Source organism: Pleurodeles waltl, chromosome 11 (assembly GCF_031143425.1).
Source record: "Pleurodeles waltl isolate 20211129_DDA chromosome 11, aPleWal1.hap1.20221129, whole genome shotgun sequence".
NCBI classification, from domain to species: domain Eukaryota; kingdom Metazoa; phylum Chordata; class Amphibia; order Caudata; family Salamandridae; genus Pleurodeles; species Pleurodeles waltl.
Window position 1 is genome coordinate 240,405,050 of NC_090450.1, and position 17,020 is coordinate 240,422,069.

The following is a 17,020-nucleotide window of genomic DNA, read 5'->3' on the forward strand; positions in this document are numbered from 1 at the left end:
CAGAGGCATGAAACATGGCCTTCTGACAGCACTTCTCACTCTGTCCAGTATGCAAAGCCCTTTTTTAATAGGCTATGCACAGTAGGTTCAGAATGAGAAGTTCTTTGCACCTGTCATGACTAAAGGCCATGCAATGAAGCCAGAGGCCACTCTGCATGACCAAAGATGGTGATCTGGGTTCTGGTGCACAGAGTCTAGGAGTATGAAATGAAAGTTTGTTGTAAATATTCTTCTAAAAAGCCTGAAGGAACCTCGAACTCGATGTATCCAGTGAGGTTACTCATTCTGTTTCTAAAGGCCCTCATATGTAGGATGGAAAACCTAAAAAAAGCACTGAAAGTTGCAGATTATGGTGAGTGGAGCACATATGTGCTGTTATGAGCAGTCCAGTGCACTGCTCATAACAGCACATTGCAGATGTTAGCACTTCATTACAGGGAAGTTTTAGAGACCATGAAGTGCTATAGTGGATCCAACGCAGAGTCTGAAGTGCCCCCTCAGTTAATGTTGCGTTGCCTACGGTGAGAGAAGTGGGGTCAGTCGCCCTTGGCAGTCTTGGCATCCCTGCAATGGGAGCCACTTTGCCCAAAGCCTTCCCTGTGGTTGTAGCTTGATAAGGCCCAGCTAGATGACCCGAATATGGCCGGTGGGAGCGCCTCAGGGGGCAGTGCCTGGGCCGCAATGGGCATAACAGACTGAGATCACATGCTGGTGCCACCCCGCTCCAAGAGACAGAGCACAGAGACATTCCTCCAGGGCCCGAGCCACAAGCAAGCCCCCAGGCAACAGATGGGTCTCCCTGTGATGAACAGAATACAAAGTAGGGTGCTCTGGGCACTTCCTTTTAATTTCCAGGCCCCAAATCTCTAGTAAGATGGCAGTGTTCTAGTTCTTGGGTGCAGAGGCGAATTGCGTTTGCCCTGCGTTTCCCACATGCCAAGTCAAATACTGCACCATGGATGAGTAGGGCTAACCCAGGACCTACAGCAGTGAGCAAAACAAGTCTAGTGAGGATGGAGGGGGCTCCAGGTGCAAATGCCTCTCTTGCCCTGGTACCCTTAGTCAGCGACGCGGTCCCAGGGGTTGATGCTAAGGTCTGGATACACGGCCACTGTTGGGCGATGCAGCATACAGCGCATTGCTGCCTAAAGCAACTGGGGGACATCCTCCGGTGAGTGCCATAATCAAGCCCTTATTCTCTCCCAGACCTCGTTTTCCTCTTCTGCGTCACTCTCAAAGTCGCCCACTCCACCACCACACTGAGGCCGCCAGACCAGGCTTCCCTGGTAGTGGGAAAGCTGCTGCGAGAAGTTGGTCCTTGCTTTAAACCTGCCACTCACTGTAGGCATGAATGGCCCTCTCTTGCCTCACCTCTGACTCTGCGCCCTCATGTTGCTCCTGCAACCGCAGCACCATGACTGGGCCGCCTCCAAGAAGATGCACTGTGCAAATGTCACTCCTGTGGTAGATTGGCGGTGTACAGCCACATCACCAGGCCACCACCAATCATTCGGGGGCCCCCACTTGACAGTGTGCAGATTTGGGGGCACTTGGTGTGCTGCTTCCACCCACGCTAAAGTTAGTCTGGCGAAGCTCCGACACAACATGTCTAAGCGGCCGCCATATTGGACACGCTCCTCGTAATGCTGATTTTAAAAATGCCTGCTCTGGAAGTGGACATGTGGTCCCTGTTTTTGATACAGAAGGTGTGTCTTATATACACTATGCAGTGTGCAGTGAGAAGCAGTGTGCTGACTGTCAAAGAATCTGTGCATGCTGGTCAACATTAACCTTCCACTGAGTAAAAGTCCACTGTGGCTCACCACACACTAGTAATGTATTATGCCCACTGAGCATCTGGCATGTGATTAGAGCAAGACATAGTAAAAGACCACTTGTAGTGAAAAGCATCCATGTTTCACCTTGCCAAATCGTGTACTGTGGCTAATTCAACTACACTCTTGAATTAGCCACAGTCTGTACTCTGTGGTCTGATGTTTAATTAAACAGACTGCCAAAGCCTTTTCCACCCTTTGTAGTCCGATACAATAAACAATGGATTGGTATGTTTACACCATATGGAATAAATATATAAATAAAAGGTTGAATCAAAGAAGAGTATAGCAAAGTTGTACGCTGGGCCAAACAGATCTTTATGTTAAATGCTATGTTTTCAATAACCAAATAAAAGAGTAAGACTGTCCATTTGCAAACCATCTGGAAAAGCACTTGGACTTACTTTATGCCACAGATTCTCATTATTATAGATCATCCTGGAGAAAGTTGGGTTTATTGCGTTTCAGCCAACCAAGACATGCATCTGTATTTTCAGTTGGTTTACTGGACGAGGTCCTCACCATTTTTAGTTATTGTTGTCAGTGATTGTGACTAAGTAAGACATTATTTGTACTACAAACCCTGTTTTAATGAGTGTGTTTGTTAGTGATAGGCACAGGTGAGAATGTTTTTTTTTATCTGTGTATCGAATTGTATATTATTTGTGTATCAAACAAGTGGAAAAGTAAAGATTTTGCAGAATACGTATATTATATATGGCTCTATACTGGGAATCATAGCCACCCACTTCTTCCAAACCCCACTTTGATCAGCTTGGCTTCATAAACTTCTGCCTCGCCTATAACTTTCAGTTTTTTGACTAGGTTGTACAAAGAGCAGCATCACTACACCACAATCCTTAAGTAGCCTAATAATCAGGTGTTTCCTCTACTATATACTAGAAGCTGTAGCAATACAGGATGTCTCTGAAGTGCAGCAAAGGTGGCTTTCTTTTCTAACCGCCACCATGACGGAGAGGAACAAGAGGCTTCCACTGACTCTTCTCCTTTCAAACCCCATACGAAGACTTTAACCAGAGCTATGAGTGTGTTCACCACCCAAACGCTCACCTGACCACCCAAACGCTTCGAGTGGAGACTGAGTACTGCACCTGAGGGGTTCCAGGGTGAACCCTTCCACAAAGACTCAGTCTTCTAGGCATTGCCCACCTTTGGGCTCTGGTCGACACTGACCTAAGGCCTTAGGGCCAACAATGCTCCAACTCGCAGGCACCGACCTCTCTGGAACATCGAGCCCAAAGATACTTCATAAGCCTCAGGTCCCCTAAAAGCCAAGAGCCCTTCAGTTTCAGCTCTGAAACCAGCCTTGGCCCAGAACCCAACATTGGTGCCAAAAATACAGTTGGACCCAAGAACTCCATGCACCCTGAAAACACACCCAGCACTGAAGACACCTTCCACAACAGGCTTCAACAACTCAGATTAACCCATCCTTCAGCAGCTCCAGGGTGTGTTGGTTGCAAGACAGAGGCATCTATTTATACATCCTCAGACTGGAAAGCTTTCCATGCTGCCTCCTAATCCCAAAGAGACATTTACTCAGAAGAGAAAATCAACTTTCGAGGTATAGCTGGCTTTGAAACCCCCCCACCCACCTCTCAAGTATGAAAGATACAAAGACCTCTCCATGTGCATCTCCTCCTCCTTCTCCTTCCCTCCCCTCACCACTACGTCCTCAGCCATCACCACCTCCACATTTAGTAGAGGGTTCCCCTCACTTCTGTAGTAGGGAAGGCAGACCTTTCCACCCTACCACTGTTTATGATGTACCATTCGATACGGTACCCACTGATGACTTGTGAGACAACTATGTTGGCGATCCCTTGGGAGATCCTGATTGAATCACTATCTGGTTAGAGAATTGCTCCCAAATGAGACCACAGCATATCATGAGGTGATGCAAAGGTCGGGAACATTTAATAAGGTGAATATGCAAGTCCCTCACAAGGAAGATGATTTTTTGTTGCAGGCACTCTTCAAGTCCCAAAGAACAGTCCAGTTCCTCTCCATGTTGAAGGAAATGTTAAAGTCCACCTTGAACACCTTCAAAGAAAAAGTCAAGGCAAGGGTAATAACTCCCCGTGTGGAAAAGAATATATAAACACTCCTCCAGTTAGCCACATTGCATCATTGTTAACGTCCCTCTTGATTCCGTCGTGGGCCATCTATCGGCCTGCTCTCCCAACACCATAGAGCTCCTTCTGATGAAATGTGGGAGCTTATTAAACATGTAAGAAAGGGGGGAGTGGTTACTGGCAGATGGAAAGACCATCTCCAACACCACCATTCACTGCACCCTAGACGTGGCTGACTCCATGTCCCCAGGTGTTAATACTAGTGCTCTTATTAGACAAAATGCATGGCTCTGATTCTTGGGTTTTAGACCTGAGGTCCAGCAGCATCATCTCAACCTGCCCTTCAATGGCAAATACCTCTTTGGTCACAGGTTGACTAGATGCTGGAAAAATAAAGAAGGACACAGCCACCCCTAAAGCCATGGTTGCCCTCCAGACCTCAACCACTAGTGGCTCTTTCCAGAGACACCAGTATATGGCAGGCTGTAAAGCCATCATCCTAGGCCCTACTCACTGCTACCAGAGGCAGCAGCAGGCCTATCAACAGCAGTCATGACAAGGATCACCAGAGATGCCTACAGAGGCAAAAACAACAGAAGCAGGTGCAAGGGAGGTTCTGGTAAAGGGGCATTTATCTCCAAACTGTGACTCTGCTCACCTTCCTTCTGATAACATAGCACTTGTTAGGGCAGGCTACAAGATTTCCTTCCCTGCTGACAGTTAAGCACTTCAGACGAGTGGCTCTGTGCAGGGTCCGCCATGGCTCCTGCTCTGTTGAACTCATTAAAGATGTGCCTTTTGGGCTCACAAGACAAGTGTAGCACTAGTGACAATTCTTCCATGCCCTCTGGTGAGTCTACAACAAAGTCAACTAAACCAGCGAAGAAGTTATGCTATGTGGGTGGCAGAGCGTTATCCCATTTTTTATGTCAAATTGCATCACACATCCGGGCCACCACAGGATGTCCAAAATCAAAGCCAGATTGAAAAAAAAAATCTGGTTCCGAGGCATGGGCAGTTGTCACAGAAAATGAATGCAGAGTCCTCCTGGAAGGAGATTAGTGTTGACTTGTTGTTTTATTCGATGGGAAATACCTGCTGGTTCTTATTAACTCATGCACCAAAGTCAAAGCCATCCAAATTGCACCGTCGACTGCTCAAAGTCTTCACTACATTAAGGCTCCTCACCAATACAAACACTGACAAGGTACCTCCTTTCCAATAACCTGAATTTCAGCAGCTCCTTAATTCTCGACAAATCAAGCACAGTAAGATCTTATCCTTCAAGCCACTAGCCAAAGAAAAAGTTCAAACTTTACCAAACATGAAGCAAAGTGCTAAAAACCTTCATAGAGAAAGACGATAACCGCATGGTCCATTCATAATCCATTTCTTTCTTGAAACAATCCACACAAGTCAGCAAGATCCTGTGGCCCTATTATTTCGGTGACCACTCATGTACCAAACCCTATCAACACGCTGCTGGAGGCCCTCAAAACCCAACTACCCTATGAGCCAACATCTTTGAACAAGCATTGGCAGCGCCAATAGATCTTGCCTCTGTGAGCTCTATTGGCTTTGCCAGCATTTTGTAGCCATGTTGCAAATGGCTGAAAGTAAAGATAAAAAGCTTTATGACACAGCCATCATTGACTGTTTTATAGCTTTTCTTTTAGATCTATAGTCTGGGGGCCACAAGTGCACTCTTGACCTTTGCATGCGCCCCCCTCTTCAAATTGGGCAAGCATTTATTTACAAGTTAATTGACGTGAAAGAAAGCAAGTAACTAAGGTGCCTTGCACAGATAACTTTTGTGCCACCTCCATTTTAAAGGCATTCTGCAACAAACATGTAAAATATGAAAAAATATCTTCAAAAATTCCAAAAATTTGTTTTATTCACATCCAGATCTGTTTCATCTTAATAGTAATAGTACATCACACTAAGTCAGTGCAAGTATTTTTTTTCAAGAAAAAGTTTTCAAACATGAATTTTGAAACATTCATACTTACACCAGCCATGACAATGATAATAGTTAACTTAGAGGCAAGTCAGTTATGTGCACTCTTTGGATGGCCTAGATTGCTATTCTACACGAACAACATTTTAGTAAAGTCAAATGTTGGAGAAATTTTTGTACAGCCAACACCATGAAGATATGTATTTTAGGATCATATTATATCTAATAATAAAGACCAATCATTGGCAAAGCCAGTAGGTTTTGTCTATGCGAAATCTTTGTCTTTGTCAATGTTTTGTTGTACATGTTGGAGATGACTGTAATAAAGATGTGATGTAATGGAAATTGCTGCCAGCTTGGGGAGCTGGGTTTGAGTCTCTGTTTTGGCTCAACATCCTGAGATCCTGGTGAAATCATGTAATATCCCTAGTGCCATAAAAAAGTATTGTTGTGCAACCTTACTGTTGCTATTATAAAGCGCTGAAATACTTTATAGAACTTTTAAGTGCTTTTTATAAAAGCTTCCCGTACTGTGAAAAAAGGTGATCTGTACACTTTTAAGATGTACCAATGTCCTGGGTGAGGAGAAGAGGAAGCCCATGACGGGAGAGCTCAGGGGTCAGAAAGCGAGGCGGCCGCAGTGGCGGAGGCGGCGCTTGCACTGCACCACAGGGAGCACTGGGATGGCAGACAGTCTCTAAGGAACGGGGTGATATCAGCCATAGCTGGTTTTGTGTTGGGGGTAGTAGTATCATATAGCAGTAGTCCGTGTTCAGTGGGTTTCTTAGAGCTTTTGGCCGCTGTGCCAATGCACCTGCTGCACCATTCAAATCATGACCTTAGTGCCTGCAAGGTTACTGCATTCATGACTGCTTGTTTCATAGTAAAATATAGCATATTCAGGGTTCAGTGGGCTTCCTAGAGTTTTTTGGCCCCTGTGCAACTGCACCTGCTTCACCATTCTAATCATGACCCTAGTGTCTGCATGGACAAATGAGGAAATCATTTATATCCAGTAATATATGTATTCTGAAAAGGCACAGTTGCAGACGGAATATATAATTATTGTGTAGCAAAACATAAACACAAAAAAGCTTTCATTAAAAGTGCCTTTAAACTTCTCCAACTCTCCAAAGCAAGTGGCCACATATATCATAAATTAAGTATATGCTTTACACATCAAAGTAAAAACCAAGCATTGTTAAATTGTGTTACAATGTGGCTGGCTCTTTCCTGTGGAAATATTTTATCCCGTGCTTGACAGAGGATGGGCCATAAGCAGTGTATATTGCTCGAGATCACCATATGTTAGGCTGAATCTGAGAATGAAATGTGGTTTTGTACATTGTCCCTAAAAAGGCAGTTTCGCAAACTAAATGTACTCACCAAAGAAGAGGAATTTTGCAAAAAACGTGTTACATATGAAAAAGTAACTGCAAAAATTCCAGAAAAGTATTTCATGTGGAACTGTTTTATCTTATTGGTACTATCACATCAGACCAAATCAGTACATTTGTTTTTGTAAATAATAGTTTTCAAACATGATTTTACAAACTTTCATGCTTCCCCCCCACCCTGACATTGCCGCTAGCGAACTTCCTATCCCACAAATGAAAGGCAAATGTTTTGTGCAGCTTAAGAACTGAATACCTTTTGAGAATGCTTTGTCTAAAATATAATAAAGGGCACAAGCAGGCTCCATGGAGAAAGTATCCTGCATTTCTCTTTCCTGTAAACAATCCCACTTTGAAGTCAGCCGAAAGCAAATAAACACCAGGCTCCTTCGAAGGCACAGCTTGACATTTGACCTTGGGCTTTGAATGGCTAGCAAATTTGATAAGAACAATATGGAAGAATACTGTAAACACAGCTTTGGCATGGGGAGGCACAAACTCAAGCTGGGGACTAGAGCAAATAAAGCCAGCAAATGGAAAGCCAAAAAACGTGAGGTACAGTCCACATAGCCAATGGCAAGCAACAGGCAGAATGCATTCCCAGTTCAACTTTCCGAAAGTCCACAAGATGTCTTTTGCATACCTTCAGCTATGCTGTCTGGTAGGCTGCGACCTAAAAAGGAACAATAGTGCAGCCATCAGGGGAGGCTGGCAAAACTCTGAGACATCCAAGTTGGTGATGACATGTCGGTGCAAAATTGTCACCTACAGAGCAGTGTCAAATTGTTGTTTAAATGTGAATCTCTGGGAAGTGATGGAGTGAAAGGCATCATGATTATGGCAAGGCACCAGAATAAAACAGTGAATTGTAACATATCCTGGTTCAAGAAATGGCAAGGTGTAGACATTCAAGAAAGCCCTTTCAGAGACATGAAGTGTGAATTCCCAATAGCTGGGTGGGGTGACTGGCCAACCCAGTCAACACCCTTTCAGTATCTCTTATGACTGACTCCTGAAGTGCCTGCTGCTTTGAACAAAACTGTGCCCCCGTTAGAGACCAGGAAAATACTAATCAACTTGAACAAGGGTTGATCCATCCTGAGGTCAAACTCTACCTCGTCCCAATGACTGAGAATCTTTTCAAAGTGAACAATTGACACGGACCCTCCAGGCAATGACAATCATGACCTTTCTTGTTTAATTTCAGATTATGTTGAGGATGGATGAGTAAACCATCCAACACCGTTGTGGTGACATCACCAACTCATGCACCCAGACTTTAAGCGCAGCATCAGGTTATAAGTAGAGGTGGCGCACGTTCACAACACTGCTACTGTTACCTTTTGTAGTGCCTCGGCGGCAGTAACTACAAGCCCCTCTGTGTTTGAAGAGTATAAAGGGGCGCATGTAAAAGTTGTTATGGGGTGCTACAGCAGGACCTTATACCTACTTTAAAAAAATGAACCACTGATGTGAATTAGTTTGTGGTGCAGCTGGAATTATATTGTTGGCGTCAGTAAATCTCAGAGTATTATCTGACTTTATCATACGTTCAGTAACATTTTCTTTTTCCTTTATTTTAATAGAGACAACAAGTTGTCATGACTGAGCAGTGGGCTAAAATGAAAACTAATATTCATTTCTCTGTGATGCATCCAGGCTGGGCTGACACTCCAGGTAATAATAACGATTCCAAGATCTGCAAATTAGTTAGGGCTTGGTTGCCCCAAACATCGTAGCATAATAGAAATGTACCAATAATGATGAGGGTAAAAAGGGTTTATGGGTGCATTGTAATTGTATTTTCACGCAAACCCCCAATTTTCAAAACAAAAATTCGTTTGTATCTTCACCTTTTTGTAATTTAGGACAACCTAACCAGTTTTACCATAAACTCTTTTGAATAGCATTCATTCGAGGTGATGAAATTACCAGCGATCTCATTCAGAATTATTAATCCCAAATTATGTGTGGTATCGGTAAATCAAGAGTCAATTGGAGATCAAAACATTTGGAATGGTATAAGCAGATATCCCGGGCGATGCCAGCTTACTGAAAAGTACCCAAATTGGCTGTTACCAAGTATGGGGAGAGCTCCATCGGGCAAAATTCTATTTTACCTTGGTTATGGAAATCCCTTCATTGTTGCTGGGTGTAATTTCTGCCATAAATCATTTCGTGAATCTATGCAATTGTTCAAAGGTGTGTGACCGCCTCTAGTAGATCTAATTGGGAATTATAGAATCCAGTGACACCAGAGCGTTAATGGCACTGTGATGTTTTGTGCACCGGCGTCGCGCGCTGTAAATAAAACGCGGTACACCAGTGTAATATTTGTTGCTGTGCAGGTACGGAGAGAGCCGTCTCCGTCGCAGCCTTCATTCCCCCCGGCTCTCAGTCGTCACTGCCAACACTTTATTAATCCCTAGCTCACGTGAGCTAGGGCGTAACCAAAATACACACACTCGTAGGGGTTGCCATGGCAACACCCCTACAGTACTGCTGCAGTTGGTCGCGCCCGCAGTCCCGTTCTTCCACGGGCGCGATACTACATCCCTCCCAAAATTTAACAACAAACAAACAAATCAACCATAACACAAATGACAGTAGAACAATGTTAATTAGCAACTTAGCTCCATTGACTTATACTAGGAAGTCACGCAGCATCGTAGAGGGCGCAGGATTACTTCTTAGGTGATATCTCGAATGGAGATCTCTCCCGTCTAGTGAAACGGGGTCTTTTGGATTAGTGCCAGAGTCCTGGTCTTGTCTGTCACACACACGTTCAGTATTCTCAGGAGCAGGATCACTCAACCGGTGCTCTAGTTCTTCCTCCTCTTCAGTCTCATCCGTTTCGGTTGGTGAAGGGCCATGTCCTGGATTGGCACTGGGGACTTCAGATGGAGCATGGAATCTCTTAAACCAGGATACATTTCGCGCCACCTGCTCAGGGCCTCGCTTTGCCACAATCATCGATCCTTGACGGCTGGTGACTGTCCACAGCTTGTCTTCGAACGGGAGATGAAACTTGCTTCCAGGGAATCGGTCCTTTATGAGCACGGCGTCTCCTTGTATGTCCGAATGACGCGCTCTCCTGCGCCTGCTGGTTCCATCATTTGAGTTTTTTCTCTTGGCATATTCTTTTCTTTCATTTATGGGGCTGGGCTTCCAGGACTCATGATGGGGTATGACATCAGTCACTATTCGCCCCATCGATAGATGGCCAGGAGCTGCTCCAGTGGTAGAGTGTGGCGTCAGACGGTAATCACGGAGGAAGGAATAAATAGCTCTCTCTATTGCTTCATTCTTAGCTATCGCAATCCGAACCACTTTATTTAGTGTCCTCATAAACCTTTCTACTTCCCCGTTAGCTTGAGGCCAGCGAGGAGTTATCTTTCTGTGCTTAATGCCCAGGGACCGTAGGTATTCTCCGAACTCACTCCCACGAAATGGTGGTCCATTGTCAGTCTTGACCACTTGCACTAGTCCATGGGATGCAAATATTTTTTCCATCTTTGATATGATTTCAGACGCTGTCAGGGTTCTAACTATTTCTACCTCAGGGTACCGAGAGTAATCATCAATCATGACCATCAGATGATCTCCATTGGGCAAGCTCCCAAAATCAAGGCTCGTTGACACCCACGGTTTGTGGGGTCGTTCCTCAGTCTCAATAGGGACTGGGGTGTTGGGAGTTCCAGTCGTTTGGCACCAATGGCTCGACTGTATCAACTCCTCTACCCTTTCGTCCATCTGTGGGAACCACACCTTGGGTCTCAATCTGTTCTTCGTCTTCACCATCCCTTGGTGACCAGCATGTGCTAGCTGAACGACTCTACTCGTGAGGCTGGATGGGATCACGAGTCGGTGATCTCGGAGGAGACATCCGTCCTCACTGACCGTTAGTTCTTGCCTCACCCGGTGTAATCCTTCCATAACCATCCTCGATTCCGGGATTAGGGACTGCCACTGTTTCTGTCCAGTGTGCCATTTATTGTCTTGTATCAGCTGAATGGCTCTTTGGATGTTGTCATCTGATTCCGTGGCTTGTCTTATCGTGTCCATTGTGATAGGTAGTGGTTGTGATCTCTCGGCTACACATTTGACGTATTCTTCGGTCTCATGAGCTTCGCGTTTTTCTCGCTGAGTGGTGGGTCTGGAGCGCCTTGAGAGGTAGTCTACTGGGTTATTTGATCCTGGACGATACTCCACTTTACAATTGTATTCCTGCAATTGAAGCATCCACTTCTCAATGCGTGGAGGTGGCTTGGATGCTGTGCCTTGGAAGAGGGGTATTAAGGGTTTGTGATCTGTGGTGACAGTGAATGGGTGTCCATAAACATATAGGTGGAAGTGTTTACATCCCCAATGGATTGCAATTGCCTCTCGCTCAATCTGAGAATATCTTCTCTGTGTCTCAGTTAGTGATCGGCTCGCATATGCCACCGGGGCCCAATCTTCCTCATTGACTTTCTGAAGGAGGACAGCTCCTAGCCCTGTTGGGCTGGCATCCACTGTGATGGATGTTTCTCGCCAGGGATCAAAATATCGCAGGATGGTGTCGTCTGACAACGCTTCTTTTGTTGCTTGGAAAGCAAGTTCATGTTCAGGACCAATGTTCTCTGTAAGGTGCGAGCGCACCTTTCCTTCCCCCATCGCGCAGGCCCCTTTGGTAAGGGCGCACGTTGTGCTGTTATCAAATGTTCCACCATTCCTATACTTTGTGGTAGTTTATATGCGTTATCACTTTCTAAGCTTAAATAAGCCTTTTTGAGCGATATACGTGCTCCCCTAAGGCAGATAATGCTTATATTTGAATCTGGATTAAAGTCAATGAAAACAGCTTTTAAATACCGCGGGGAGTGTTTTAAACATCATTTGGCGTACTTTAGCATACAAGCGAGCAAGTGATATTTGTCTTGGAAATGTATGGTTAATGAGCTAGGAAATGCTTCAGAACAGTAGAAAATGTGCTGTTATCAAATGTTCCACCATTCCTATACTTTGTGGTAGTTTATATGCGTTATCACTTTCTAAGCTTAAATAAGCCTTTTTGAGCGATATACGTGCTCCCCTAATGCAGATAATGCTTATATTTGAATCTGGATTAAAGTCAATGAAAACAGCTTTTAAATACCGCGGGAGTGTTTTAAACATCATTTGGCGTGCTTTAGCATACAAGCGGGCAAGTGATATTTGTCTTGAAAATCAATGGTTCATGAGCTAGGAAATGCTTCAGAACAGTAGAAAATGTGCTGTTATCAAATGTTCCACCATTCCTATACTTTGTGGTAGTTTATATGTGTTATCACTTTCTAAGCTAATAAGCCTTTTTGAGCTATATACGTGCTCCCCTAACAGGTCATGTCTTTGGGGTGTGCAACCAGGTCACAAAACTGCCTTGATGCCCTATTGCATGGAGCAATGAAATCCCTTTTTTGGTTTAGTGGTATGGAGAGGCTAATGCCGAAGATCTTGGCTAGTTATGCGCTGCGCGCGTGTGAATGGTCAATTTCTTGGCGCACGTATCCTTGGCTGCAGCGCACAGAGACCGCACACAGTGGAAAAAAATGAGAGGGAACATTGTTCAGGACCCCAGGACCATGTTGATGCCGTTTTAGTGAGATCTCTCAACGGTTGAGTCAGTGACGTGAGGTTCTTTATGAAACGGCCACAGGAGTTCACCATGCCTAGAAAACTTCGGACTCCAGCTACGGTCGTAGGGGGTTTGGCATTTTTGATGTCTATCACCTTTTCCGGGTCAGGGGCAACGCCTCGTGACGATAAGGTGTATCCAAAGAATTGTATTGTTTCTTTGAGAAATTCACATTTTTCTCTATGGAGGGTAAGTCCCGACTCATGGATCCGCTGGTGCACTCTTTTGAGAATGTCATGGTGTTTCTGGATGGTTTTTGCAAATATGAGAATGTCATCACTGACATTTATAACACCTTTCAAGTCCATTAGCAACTCTCTTATTGTGTTTTGGAAAACTTCAGCTGCACTTGAAATTCCGAAGTTTAGCCTCTTGTAGCGGCGGAGTCCAATATGGGTAGAGAATGTTGTGATATACCTGGACTCTTCTGCTAGGACTAGTTGGTGGTACCCTGATCTAAGGTCCAGCTTCGAGAACCATCTGGCTTCACTGAGTTCTCCTATTAGGTCATCGATGGTTGGTGTAATGTGCCGTTCTCTTTTTATGGCTACATTTGGCAGTCTCATATCAACACAAATTCTGACCTCTCCAGGTTGTTTGGGTTTTTTGGCTACTACAATCGGAGATACCCATGGTGTCGGGCCCTCCACTTTCTCTATGACTCCTGCCGATTCTAACTTGTATAGTTCCTTCTCCACTAGGGGACGTAAGTGAAACGCTATCCTTCTGTGTCTTAACACTATGGTTTGAACTGACTTGTCGATGTGTAGAGTGATTTCTTTGTTTCTTAGACACCCTATGCCTTCGAAAACATGAGCATAGGACTCTAATATGTCACTCAGGGACTCCATATATAACTCAAAAGTGAAAGTAACGATGCCTAGGGCTTCTGCGGTGTGGCATCCTAGTAGCGTTCACTGTCCTTCCTCTGCTACATAGATGTAGGCTTCGATTTCTTGAGACCCATGAGATACCATAGTACGAAACTTTCCCTTCATCGTCAGCGGTCGCACTTGGCCATATGCAAATACTCTGACCTGTGTTGGTATGAGGGGTGGAATTGGGTTTAGCTTCTGGTACGTCGCTTGTGCCATAATGTTAATGGACGCTCCAGTGTCTATTATGACAGGCACTGGGCATCCAGCCACTTGTATTTGACACTTGGGCAGTTTCCTCTGCCAACTTGTGGCCGTACTAATGGTGAAGATTGAGTGGACTATTTGTACTCCTTCCTCATCGTCATCCATGTCACTGCCTCTGGGTTGTGTCTCTACAGCTGTGTTTACTGTGGTTTGAGTATTTGTACCCCTCGTCGTTCTACATACTTTGACAAAATGATTAAATTTTCTGCACCTTACACACTTCTTTCCTTTAGCAGGGCAGTTGATAAGGGGGTGGTTTGTCCCTCCGCACCTTCCACATGTTTTGGTCGACGGTAGTGTCTTTTGTGTCTTTGGCCTGGAGGACGTTCCTATTACTGCTGCTACCTGCTCCATCTTGATTGGGTTCTGAAGAGCTGCTTCTATGTGGGATGCTCTTGCCTTTGATAGCTCTTTGGTTCTCCCCATTGTGAGAATATCTTGTAAGGGTCGCCCTGACTCTTCAAGAATCCGTTCTCTTAATTTGGAGGACGCACATCCCTGTATGATTTGACCTCTAATTTCATCATTCTCACTGTGGAATGCGCATCTGGCCGCAAGTTCTTTCAGTCTCAAATAGAACATATCAATGGACTCATCAGCAGACTGTCGAGCTTGTCGAAAGATGAATCTTTCATAGTCTACATTGACCATGGGTGCAAAGTGCGTTCGGAGTGCTGTAATAAGTGTGAGATGCGTCTTTGGTTCTGCTTCATTTATTGTCTTCGCTATGCAGTATATGTCTTTCCCTCCTAGGTGTACCACCATTGCTCGTTTTTGCTCATTGTCTGTTTTTGTGGCTTCGAAATAGAACATGAGACGTTCCACCCATTCATTCCACCGTGCCGCCTGTGTGGATGGGGCACCTTCCACTATGAATGGCTCAATGGGGGGTACTGTATTCATTTTTTTTTTTTTAGTATTTGTCTTATTTTACTTTGACAGTCTCTCTCCTTAGGTTGTGGTGAGTACAGCTGAAACTATGTTTGCTGCGTCTTGTTTTTTTTTTTTTTTTTAACTACTTTACTGTCTCTTCATTTTCTGTGCCTTTAAATACTGCTTTTGGGTGAGGCACATACAGCTTTGCCCTTCATTGTGTGGTTTATTTGCTCATTTTTTTGGGGGGGCGTGGCCTGATTCTGGGGGCCGGCGATCTTACCGGCAGGTGTGTTTTGTGAATGTTGAGGTCTTCTTTTGCTGGGGTGTCCGATTGGTGTCTTGTTTCTCTGCACGGCCGCCTCACCACGTGGGTGTGGTCGAGGCACGAGCACCGTGCTTAACCTCTTAGCACAGGTGGGCGGCGCCCGTTTTCGTCGCCAGTGTGATGTTTTGTGCACCGGCGTTGCCCGCTGTAAATAACATACGGCACACCTGTGTAATATTTGTTGCTGTGCAGGTACGTAAAGAGCCGTCTCCGTCGCAGCCTTCGTTCCCCCCGGCTCTCAGTCGTACCTGCCAACACTTTATTAATCCCTAGCTCACGTGAGCTAGGGCGTAACCAAAATACACACACTCGTAGGGGTTGCCGTGGCAACACCCCTACAGTACTGCTGCAGTAGGTCGCGCCCGCAGTCCCGTTCTTCCGCGGGCACGATACTACAGGCACTTACATCCATGTTACTAAAAATAACAATAGAAACCAACCAACCAATATTAACTAACAAAAAAACTAATGCTATGATTACGGAATTTAATGATACTCAAGTTCAGTGGCCATGAAAGGATTAAAGTTTGAATGGCCCCCGTTTTACCCACGAAGTCTTCTTACCTACATGATTGTTTATTAGGGGTGTGCACATTTTGCGTGATTTGTTTTGTCCTAAATATAAGAAACTTTGGAAAAATTACGCAGAATTAAATGTAATTATTCGATACGCAGAACCGGCATTTCGTGCTATATTTTAATGTCAATTTTGGATGTGAGAATGCACGGTCTCTCGAGTTCTGATCGTTCACGTTGATCGTGTACACTTCTGTAAAAAAAAATCCCGCAAAATTGCGTGCCCTGGCTTAATAGTGTACGTTTGGGGATTTCCTGAAGCAAGGGTAGCGGGAGGCATTGCCCACATTATGGAAATCTCGGCGGGGCCTGAATATTACGATGCTGGTGAACTATTCCAATTTCTTAGTCATTCTAGGGCGAGAGGAAAAGGTGATGACATTAGGACTGTACCGCAATGATTTGGTGATTTGGCGATCCAAATTGCATGCAAAGCCAAGGCAGAGATAGTTGAATATCCTCCGATATATGTAAATAGTTTATTATCTATTTGAAGTGCCCAACTTAATGTTGCAGTCTCATCAGGCAAGAATTTATTGTCACTGTTTGGAGCATGGTTTTGGTCTCTCCAAGGTCTCAGACCTGTATTTACATTTATCGGTTTCTCTCTTCGAGTGAAAACCAAATGGCCTCTTATCAAATTTCTTAACCGAGGAAACTTGTATTTAAACATAATAGGGAAGAACTTTTGCAGAGTACATTAACTGGTGTTAATTACCTACCATGCATTTACGGCCTAGGGCTGAGAAGAGCAGTGGATAACGACATGCAGGGCTGGGTAATAAACAGCAATTATCACCTGACAGCATATGGGAAATGAGCCTATTATCACCTACCCTCTTTAAACTCACTCAGGAGAGACAATTAAACACCGCCTCTCTCTCTAGCTTGTTTGTGCCAATGCCACCTAACCTAGAATGCTGGAAGTCAACCAGAGTCAATGCCTGTGATCTAAGTGAACTGATTGGTGGGCCAATCTAAGCATTCTGTGCAGGTTTCTATTCAAACTGGTGCCTTTCGCTGGTGTTAAAGTTAAAAGTGATGACAGAAATGAGAATGCACAGGGGAACGCTAAGGAGGTGAACATTGAAATTTGAGATTAAAATCTGAGGACAAAGAAGGACGCATGAAAAATTCTCCAAATCTAAAATACGTAATAA

The 17,020-nt window shown here is 44.6% G+C and overlaps 1 protein-coding gene across 1 annotated transcript in view; it reads left to right on the top strand.

The window, feature by feature from the left end:
- Nucleotides 1-17,020, top strand: part of LOC138265615 (dehydrogenase/reductase SDR family member 12-like) — a 190,377-nt gene that overhangs the window by 110,779 nt on the left and 62,578 nt on the right. The window contains exon 8 of the mRNA XM_069213482.1: nt 8,872-8,962. Coding sequence (XP_069069583.1) covers nt 8,872-8,962 — 91 coding nt within the window. The remainder of the gene's footprint in view (nt 1-8,871; nt 8,963-17,020) is intronic.